At 41.2% G+C, this 10,606-nt stretch overlaps 2 protein-coding genes across 2 annotated transcripts; both read right to left on the bottom strand.

Moving 5' to 3' along the window:
- Positions 1-37: 37 nt before the first annotated feature.
- Positions 38-5,262, bottom strand: shda (Src homology 2 domain containing transforming protein D, a). Its single transcript, XM_086050549.1, has 8 exons — positions 5,016-5,262; positions 3,979-4,228; positions 3,515-3,616; positions 3,204-3,366; positions 2,638-2,895; positions 1,992-2,169; positions 1,362-1,481; positions 38-813 (listed from the first exon to the last, which is right to left on the bottom strand). Exons 2-8 carry the CDS (start codon positions 4,222-4,224, stop codon positions 627-629), a joined length of 1,254 nt encoding a protein of 417 aa, XP_085906675.1. The 5' UTR covers positions 4,225-4,228; positions 5,016-5,262; the 3' UTR covers positions 38-626.
- An 834-nt stretch (positions 5,263-6,096) lies between these two features.
- On the bottom strand, positions 6,097-10,308 carry yju2 (YJU2 splicing factor homolog). The gene is made up of 8 exons (XM_086049544.1): positions 10,140-10,308; positions 9,799-9,899; positions 9,000-9,144; positions 8,789-8,923; positions 8,194-8,375; positions 7,193-7,352; positions 6,555-6,699; positions 6,097-6,311 (listed from the first exon to the last, which is right to left on the bottom strand). Exons 1-8 carry the CDS (start codon positions 10,161-10,163, stop codon positions 6,181-6,183), a joined length of 1,023 nt encoding a protein of 340 aa, XP_085905670.1. The 5' UTR covers positions 10,164-10,308; the 3' UTR covers positions 6,097-6,180.
- Positions 10,309-10,606: the final 298 nt, after the last annotated feature.

Here is a 10,606-nt window from a genome sequence, read left to right as displayed (position 1 = left end):
ACATTAACCTATGAATATTTATGCTGAACCAACAAAGTTAAAAACAGATCAATTTATTTTCAAATCTTAGAAAACAGACCACAAAGCTATATTTGGATGACAAATGCACACTTTTAATATACGTCAAGTATCTCTAAAGCGGTTCTGGATTTAAGGAGACGCTTCAAGCCTCCAAACACCTCATCTTTGCTTTAAAGTCATCCACTAAGGTCACTAACACCTAAAAACTTGAATCTACAATTTACTTACATACCGCTGGCATCGGCGGAATCCTCATACCTCCAAAATCGTCACTTATCAGGAGACCCCAAAAACATATATTTGTTCAATCATTCACATTGCATCCTCAAAGAGCACAAACCATTTTAAACGTTTGAGATTGGCCAAAAATGTGTAAGAATAACACCCACTCGTGAACTGACCAATGGTATAGATTCGTGCAAAAAAAGTGAAATTCGGGGTTGTGAGCCGACACCAGCGATAGGCATAAACAGTTCAAGAAGATTCTTTTAAATGTCCTACTTCAGCGCTCAGCTATAGGCCTTGGAATCCATGTTCTTGAGGCACCGGGCTGAATTTGAGCTGCCAAGAAATTTGGCGCATGTAGCGTTTTTGGTTGCGCCCTGTCAGAGCGTCTGCACAATGACGGGATACAGAAGGGACATGTGCTCGGCCCCCCGGATTGGCAGCTTGTGTGTGCTGTAGTAGTGGATGACCTCCGGGATGGTGGCGAAGGGCGGGCTGTTCTCGCCCAGCACGAAGCAGCCGTCGGCCGAGCGTGTGAACTTCATGTGCATGAAGCCTTTGCAGCTCCTGGAAGACGTAACGAGCAGAGTCAAACATGGGCCTTGTGACGAGTGGAACCTCTCTTATCCCCCCGAAAAGGAATGATGTAACGGCAATTAGCATTTGACCAATCCTAACTGCCGTACAAGCGGGGGTGAAAGAGGCCCTCGAGTATTTCGAGTACCTCGATTTAAAAAAAAAATGCGAGACATTTTTTTCATCAACACATCATCCTGAAAATTTTTCCAGCGCTACTCAAGGATGCAAAAAAAAAAAAATTACGGTGATATCACATAATACGGCGCCTTTGTGAGCGTTAGCGGCTAGTGACTAGCCACGCTAGCCTCTAAGAAAGTTTAACAGGCCAAAATGACTTTGCCCACTTTGACGCCAATAGCCCGGCGCAGTTGCAGTTCCTACGCATCAATTTTTTTTAACAACAGACTACTCAAATGTGCTGTTTTAGCTGGCAAAATCGCTACTGCGGGTCTGACGTCACTTTGTCCCATCGCCTCGCTTCTTCTGCATTGGTGTTTTCTGTTCTTTGGATTCTGTACTTTCAAGCGTGTACGTACCTGAGCGAGAGGGAAAAGTCGTTGCGGCAGGTCTGGCTGTTCCTCACCAGGTAGGAGCTCTCCTTGCACAGGGTTAGCAGAGTCTCTGCCTCGGAGCGGCTTAGCGCTCCGTGGTACCACCTGCGCATTGAATTTGGGGGTCGGGTGTGGGGGCGAAATACAACATGCATTGTGTTATATATTGTTTGATAAGATGTACAGCAGGTCACATTGGGCCATTGCTATTGCTGGCAAGAAACAAAAAAACAGGAGGGTTATTATCGGGGGGGAAAAAAAATCCACTTAACAATAATAAATCCAGCAGTAGAATTATCCTTAAAATGTACTTTTTTTCTCTTACAACCAGCAGGAATACAACAGAAAGGCTGTCAAAAACAATTTAACAATATGAAACAAAAATAGAAAAAAAAAACAAAGCCAGCAGATTCACTTAAAGACATTTACCAAGAGCATAATCCTCTTTTTTTAAACTACATTTTTATTGATGGTTACGACTGGAGAATTACTTGTGACTAACTCCCCCCCTCTGCTGAAAACATTGCAAGTTGAAAAATCTATGGGTCAATTTGAGCAGCAGTACAACAAGATGTTATACATTTGCGATTGCAAGGTGTTGACGTGAGGCCTCACACTTGTCTTTCTAGCGGCAGGTAGGGGTCCACTCTCTCTCCGAGGAGGGGGAGCGCGTCGCAAACCAGGCGCAGGTTGTTGGAGTCCGCCGCCACAGCTGGCGCGTTAGCGGCCTTAGTGAGCCTGCTGTGCTCTGTTTGGACGCGTGAGCGCTCCCTCTCAGCGCCCTCGAACTGAACTATAGCCAAAAAGCAAGAAGCGGCAGCTTAGTCATCACATTTCAACCAGGAAACAATTTCGTCTATATAAAGTGGCCATTCAAATATTTCCAATGTGTTGGTTTCATTAATGTAACTCTGATTTAAATAGTAGTACATAAATAAATCAAATCCACAGTTAAACACGTTCAAAACCTTGTTAAGTCGGTTAGCGTTCGAACAATACTTACCTCATACTAGAAAGAAGAAAAAAAAAAAGCCTATTAGAACATCTGAACCTTTTTTTCAGGGTTAATCAGAGGGAGGGACTTTAAATGGTGGCACATATGCGCTGACTCCCATTTAACATGAGTTTGAATGGGATTGGTTAATTCTGAACCAAGGTGGCATTTCCATTCATTCAACTGAACGTTTTGGACGGCGCCCCACAACTAGAAATAAATAAATAAATTTAAAAAAAAAAATCACTGCAAGGATTTGAGACGTACCGGCGAGCGCTTTAGAGATGTCGTCTTTCTTCCACTCCCATGGCTGGTCGTACTCATCGGCAGGCCTTTCGTCGTTCTGGGGCAGTCGGCTCTCCCTTTCGTCCACGGGGGTAAGTTCACCGTCGAGCCTGTGGGGGTGTTGATGCAGCTGCGTCGGTGCCGTCGGAGCCACGTGGGCCTGCTGTCGGGTCCTTTCCTCGTAAGGGCTATCATATAGCTGGCTGCCGCTGGCGCTCGTGCACTTGTTGCGCTGCATTTCTGTCGAGACAAAAGGCATGACCTTTATTTGGTTGCTTCCCTATACTACTTGTGTTTGGTTTACAACATTGACTATCTTATTGCAACATGTATCTATGTATGTCTGTAAATATATAGTAATTGAGAATAACATCTTGCCAAAAAAAAAAAAAATTGAGGGTGTGTATTATACACGAGTACAAGCAAAATAGGATATGAAATGTCAACTGTTAAAAATGTATGTATCAGAAATTAATGAGCACAGTGTATTATGAGCTCATTGCCAAATATATCCTTCAGCCAAGAGCGATAAAGCCTGACTAATTAACCTGAAATAATCTGCTGAGCCTCAAATGGCTCCATGTAGCTACAGCAGTTCGACGGTGCCGATTCGGGCTCCCAGCTGGTCCGCGTCCTCGGGTCTGGGCGTGCGTCGAACGGGTCCGAGTAGTCAGTGTCAGCGTCTGGTGCTACCGGGGCTGAGGGCAGCACCTGGGACAGACAAATAAAAATAAAAAAATAAATAATTTTTTTTTTTTTTTTTTTTTTTTTTTTTTTTTTTTTTTTAAATCAATGGACAGATGCCAGAATGAGATTTATTCAAGAGTAGGTGCAAAACGGACTAGGAGGTGGGTCTTACGGGCTCCTCTTGAACAGCGACGGGACTCAGGGGAATCTTACAGTGGCCGAACTCCTGAGAGTCCACTTTAATCAGTCTGTGTTTGGGGGACAACACTTTCACCTGCAAACATCATTAATCACATGCATTTTTATACAATTGATGGCCTTTTGCAATGATATTCATATTCAATTAAATGTATACATCAGTAAATAACATGTTCTTTATGTTTGTGATACAGTTTACAGCAAACAAACAAAAAAATATTCGTATAATCACAGCATATTTTTACCACTAACTTATGGCAAATATTGCAGAATTATGATTTATTTTTCGGGGGGGAAATGATACCTAACCTCTACTATTTATGGTCGCCACGTTGTGGCAGCTATGAAAAATGACATCCCCTTATAGGGGTGGGTGTCCATAACTTGCGGATTTTCCCGAATCACTGGATTAAAGAAAGAGAAAACCATGTGCCGTACCTCTGCGCCATTAGACAAGCTGGGGCCAAAGGCAGGGAATGGAGGCAGGCTTACATCCACGCTACCATAGCCGCCACCACCATTTTGGTGCTCCTTGTCCGAGCACTGGTACGGATCCTCAAAGTCCAGCTCCTTCTGGGCTCGGTATGCCCGCAGGATCTCACTCTCGCTGTAGTCTGGCCTCGGGGGCTGCGGGGGGTCACGTCGGTTACCAAAGTTCAGGTAGTCCTTCAACCACTTTGCCATGGATCTGAGAGTAATTTTTCACTATTAGCCAAAGTGATGCATAGATAGATAGATGGACAGACAGACGGGCACCGGTGTCAGACTAATTTCTATCACAGACCACATCGTAGTTAGGGCTTCCTTCGGAGTACTGTTTTAACCCAAATTAATGTATGATTATCTCATTTTACATTATCACAACAAATTGATGAATAACTAGTTTTGAAATCGGAGGCTAGTAAAAACTGGTTGTTCAAATATAACTTATGTTCAAAGAAGAGTTGGTACCCAAATGCTTGCAATATGGTCAACGTTTTTATAAGTGAAGACACTTGCAATTTTGGGATTTGAGCAAGAAACATTAAGTCAATGGACATAATTTGCTGTGGGGGGGCCACAAAAATTGATATGACGGACCGGATCTGGCCTCCGCGCTTTACGTTTGACACCTATTGCATTTTTTTACAACCATACCCTTTCATTACGACGCATTTTGAAGTCTATCAGCGTCTAAATATTCGCCCCCTGAATGTTTTTAGTTTGGTCCAAAAACACATCCGAATGTTTTTGCTGATTTATTTTACGCCACGGGAAAGAAACCAGAAAACGAGTTAGCCTGCTATGTTAGTAAATGTTCTCAGCATTAAAGTACGTTAAATGTATCGACGCACGAATTAGGTAGCGATCAGGTAAAGACGATGCGCATACGTACAGAAAATATAGTTGAAAAACGTGACGTATTAACACCGAACTGGAAGGCGAGCGAGGTCCGCTAAAGCTAAGCTAAGAGTTCATTTGTTTGAAAAGCTCACCCTCTTTCTTCACGTTGACAGCAACTCTCGCCGTTTATTTTAAACGCCCCAATTCTTCCATCCGGTGTTTCTTTTGGGACGCTTTTAAGTCAGAAATAACACAGTTCGTAGGGTCTGCGGCAGTTATCTACCCTGGTGTTGTGTTTGGGGTTAGCTCGCAAGCTAACGTTAGCCTGGCCACAGCGGTCCCTTGTGTAGACCAACCACCACTGCCGCCGGCTTAAAGTGGGGGAGTGACGTCACATATCGTGCAGTTCCCCTCTACATTTTTATGGCACACTTTCGTGAAAATAATACCCTATGGATCAAGAATTATTGACATATTTTTATGGAATACTTCTTGCCCTGGTGGTGAAATTGGCTCCTTATATACACAAAATTCCAAGATACAAACACAGACCGTTCTGAAAGACAGCTCTTAAACTGAACGTTCCGAAGTAGACACATTGAATTTCGTTTTAAAATATCATTTCATTAAATTAAAAAAAACACATAAAATGAAAAACAAAATAAATTACTGTAAATAAAATCGAATTATATACATATGTTTCAAAATTAGACTTTATTTTAAAAAGTTTATTAAAAACTTTATAAAAAAATGTATGATTAAAAATGAAAATCTTTTACATTTATGGACATCAGCCAGTATTTCTTATCTACGGACGTTTGTGAGTCGGATGTTCGTAACTCGTGGACAATTTGTATTTCTTTTATTTATTCATTTAAAGGCCTACAGGTATGCCTTTTAAAAAATACATCTCATGTTTTGAATAATGCAGAGATTGGGACATGTAGAGGAAGCGTGAGGTCAAACCTATGTCACTGAACCTTCAGAAAGAAAAGTAGAAAATAAATATGATACCGAGCAATGTATTATTTACATTAGATTGTGTTCATTTAAATAGATGGGAAGTTAGCATGAAAATTTTTTTTTTTCCCCAAATAAGGTCTCTTACCTGACTGGACAACCGAGTGGGATATCTGCATGGAGCAATACAGTGCCTTTCAGTGCTATACCATTGTGGTGTAAGTTAAACCAGGATATGAGGATTCTATCAATTCTACCACTCAATACCAAATACACAATCAAACAGAATTTATTGAAACACTAAAACATATTTCATGAATGGCATGGTGTCATAGGTGCACATTTGCATGTTGATCCTCATTCGCTGTCATTGCTCTCGCTGTCTGAATAAGCACCCAGCAGACTGAGCGACGATGACCCATTCGGGGCGGACGCACAAGGAGTTGAAACCTTAGCCGAGCTGCTGGCACATGGGGGTAACTTTTTGTCTGTAAACAGAAAACTTTTTTTTTTAAATTTTGTTCAAGGAAAAATTGTTTGGTGACACAAATTTCCCAGTCGGTGAATAGCGTAAATTAGCTCCCAATATCCATAGCGGCTCCAAAAATCCCTTTTAGGTCGGGACTTGAGTTGTAGTCTAAAATAAAAGCCGTTTTGTAATAAAAATGAACATTTTCATGAAGGAACACAGCAGCTTTGTGATAAATTACTCATGAAGCCTGGACTGTTACCTGTTAATGAACTTGCGGCAGTGGCCTTGACTTGACTCGCCACTTTCTTGCGTACGACGAGTGATCCAAGAGCGCCACCTGCACCCAGCGTGCCCACACTCTTCTCCCAACTCTCCACCTTGGCCTTTTTCGCCGTGACGGCCCCCTGTGACACAACAAGGACAACAATTTCTCTGAGAGTGTTTAAAAAAAAAAATGGCGATCTACAGGGAAGCGTGAATGTAGCCAAAGGCCAAATTCTCATGCGTCTGCAAGTCTGTTATGAGCAAGAAATATTATGTTGAAAATTTAAAAAATATATTTTTATAAAAAAGAAAATTCATGATTTTGTATGAATTGTAATGTACAAAAAATGCACATGTGAAACAAAAAGAAAAGGGATAGTTTATCTTATTCCTGTAATATCTGTCCATTTTTCCTCCAAAAATATAGTGAGTCAAATCTCAGCGAAAATCCACGTACAACTGATGCCCATTGAAATAAATGCATTAGGGAAAAAAATTGGAGGTTTTTTCAACCCATAAAATTCTTCAAAAAAGACAATAAATATAAAAAAAAATGTTTTCGTCACTGTAAAATGGGCTATAAACAGGAGAAAATAAATCCCAGAAATACAAACAAAACAAAAAAAAACATACGTGTGTTTCTGTGGGTTTGTCGGCTGTGAGGATGTCTGTTGGATTGTCGGCGTTTGAAGTCTTCTGTGACGGGACGTCTCTGCCGCTGCTGCTGCCGTCCTCTTCATTCTCAGAGTCAGAGTCTCGCAGTCTTTTCACCAGCGCTCGCTCCAACATGTCTCTGCGCAACACATTCACTTCATAATAAGGAACGAGAGAGCTTCCCAAGTTGAGTACAACTGCAGGTGTGTTTTTCCTGAATTTCACACACCTGCAGAGCCTTGGGCTGGGCCATTAAAATTTTATTGATTATTTCAAGTTTAATTTATCAGATGTTTTTTGTTTTTTTTAATGGCTTCCGTGGTTAGACAAAAGTATTTGCCCACAATTTTTTCTCACTTCGTTAAATGAAATTCTATATACAGTATCAAAAGTACTAGAGGTATCGGTACTCGTTATCGATGAGTATTCAAAGAATGAATATTCGTACTGATATAGGTCTGGAAAATAAAGTGGTGTTGAACATCCCGATGTAAAAGACTGAATAGTCCCAAGCACTGTTGCTTTATGGCATTGGAAAAGTAAATACCAACAAAATCCAATGTCAATGCACTTATTATGTTTTTTAAATCTTCGACTAGCGAAAAGGTTGAAGATGGGGGTGGTCGTATTGTATCGATAGGGGAAAAAAAAAGTATTATTTCTGTTAAAGTTGAGGCACTTCAAATCTGTGGCATGAACGTTCAAAGCTTCTTAGGTACCAGGGGGATAATCAAGCAAATCTCAGAGGAGAAAAAAAAACCAAAGAGCAAAATGTACCTTGTGTCTGTTCGCCGGACATGAGGCGCCCCAGTTAGCTTGGAAGCTAGCTGTCGGTTAGCGCCTATCATTGACGGCATGGAAAACCCCGCAACGAACCGATAGGTTATAGTCTAGCCGCCGGAGGCTTTCGGCGGATCTATTTTTACATGTGCACGAGCCCGTGTTTTTGGGGGTAAATATCTCCCGTAATGTCCGATTACTTGGTCTCCCGCTCGTCCTCGTCTTTCTCGCGCTCCCTTTCTCTCTTCTCCAGCTCTCGGTACTGGCCGAGCATCCCCTCGAAGTCCACCTGGGCCTGCCTCTGGTTCAGGTCCTTCAGTTCCTGGAGGTTCTCCAGCACCTCCATCTCCATCTTGGAATCCCGTGTGCGGTTCTCCAGCACCTGTTGCACGGGGCCACCAAGCGTTAGGGCTTTGCCATTTAAACATTTTAGGACAAAATATTGACAAATTCTAGCGTATAGATAAAACACTTGGAATAAAATATACCATTTTTAGGCCAAATACTGTAGAGCAGTTTTTAGTTTTTGTGAGCATGTAGAACTTGGTGACCATATAGCATTTAAAATCTAACCTGTTAGCTGGCAACATATAGCAAATGATACATAACCACATATGCTTTCAAAGTTGATTGATTTGATACTTCTCAACTCCTGTTAAAATGATATGCGTGAAGTTGATTGCACCTCGTCGTGCATAATTAAGACTAAGAGCATTTTTCATTCAAAGCATATTCATATTAGACTACTTTTACAGTAAGCTCGATGTTAATTATCGTGGTTTTACATCCGCTGACCTTCATGGGGTTGTTAAGCTCCTCGTCCTCCCGCTCCTGCTGGATTCGCTTTTCCTCCTCCTCGATGAGTTTCTCCGCCTGGAAGTTTCTGGTGGCGCCGTGCTCCATGGCGTAGTCCGTGTTCTCCGGGTCCGTCTGGAATCACGCCCGGACCACTTTCATCGTCGCACAGCGTCTTTTTCCAAATCGTCACGTTCCCGCTTGAACTCACCTTGAAGGTTATTTCCGCCAGGCAGCGGGTACATTTGATGTAAAAGCGGAAGATGGGGAGTCCCATGTACAGTTGATTCTGGACTGTCTCTTTACGTGCGTTGAACTTCTTTCCCTTGTAGATGTACTCGCCGCAGGTTTTACACCTGTACACAATCAACGAATTATATGGCAACAAGCACTTCATTAAATGTAATGATTCAAAGATTAAGTGACAACTTAATCGATTATGAAATAAATTGAGAGTTATTTGATAATCGATTAATCATTTAGACCTTAATTTCAAATAGTCCAAATCTTCCCAATTTCAAAATCTAAACAGTAAATATTTTCAGATTTTTGTAGTCCACCATCAAAGCAGACGTGCAAAGATTAATTGACAATTTATAAAACTAAATGATAAAAGTTTTCAGTCATCGATTAATCGTTTCAATACCTTCTGCAATTTAAAATAAGGGATGGGTGAAAACCGATACAAGTTATTGTATCATGCCAATACCAGCCTTAATTTAAGGTATCTGTACTCAGGGAGGTGGCCGAGAGCAGTCGCCGATATTGCAGGCAAACAAAATCTGACATTGAATAAATCATCCTCAGCAATAATTGGCGCTACACTACGGTGAATTATCATCTGCTTCAGAAAGAAAGTTTTGTTCCAAATTTCTTGTCAATTAGCAATTAGTTTTATTTTTCAAAATCATTGAGCACTAGAAAGTGGTAGTTGCTAAGAGGATACATGTACGCCAACATCCTCTAACTTATGGTACATTAAAAAAAATCCCCTGTAAACATTCACTTACCTCATGTTGAATGGTGCCATCAATCTGACCACATACTGTCGATCTTTGGGCAGTTTAAGTTTAGGGATTTTGGCCGGATCAAAGTCCGGAGGGTAGTATTTCTGTAAATAAGGACAAAAACATACGTCAATCAAACCTGCAAACACATTTTACTTAAACGAATTGCAAATTTAATGACATGCTGCTTCTCTTTCGAATGTTTGTTTGTTTAGTGTACATTAGCAATCCATTAGATGCGCTCCTTGAGCTATCACTCGGCTAGCTTGTTAATCGTCCCTGTTCATCACAACCGCACACGCTAACGACGGGTTATTAGTTGAACGTTTGGACTTTATACTTACATTTAATACTTTCCTTTCTGACATGCTTACAGTCGCTCGACAGCTAAATTAAACAAGAAGAAGCAGTTGAAAATTCACCACTGTGCGTCAGGAAGCCTACAATAAACTTCCGTTTTTTTCTTCTTCTTCGCGCGTATGAGGGATGGACGCATCTGTGGCGTTTTGCTGCCTCCTACAGTCCACTCTTCTCGTTGCAACTGTCTTTTTTTTCTTTTCTTTTACTTTACTTTTGAGTGGGTCGCGTTATTAACTTTAACTGGTCCACAAGGCACAAATACACACACAAGTGACAGAAATGTAAGGGTGACCCCTGAATCTAGTGGGCGTGATTCTCAACACAGCCTAAGATAGAAATTGTTAAAAATTGTTTGTAAATTTTCTCTGATACATATATAACATGTTCCTGTTTTTAGCAAATCGGTTTTAATTCTCTGCAGCTCAAAACAGTATGACAAACGGATGGATCT

Source organism: Filicampus tigris, chromosome 13, assembly GCF_054856515.1.
Source record: "Filicampus tigris isolate MCC_2025a chromosome 13, RoL_Ftig_1.0, whole genome shotgun sequence".
In the NCBI taxonomy this organism is placed as follows: domain Eukaryota; kingdom Metazoa; phylum Chordata; class Actinopteri; order Syngnathiformes; family Syngnathidae; genus Filicampus; species Filicampus tigris.
Note: the sequence above shows the minus strand (reverse complement) of the source record. Positions and strands in the feature narration are given on the sequence as shown.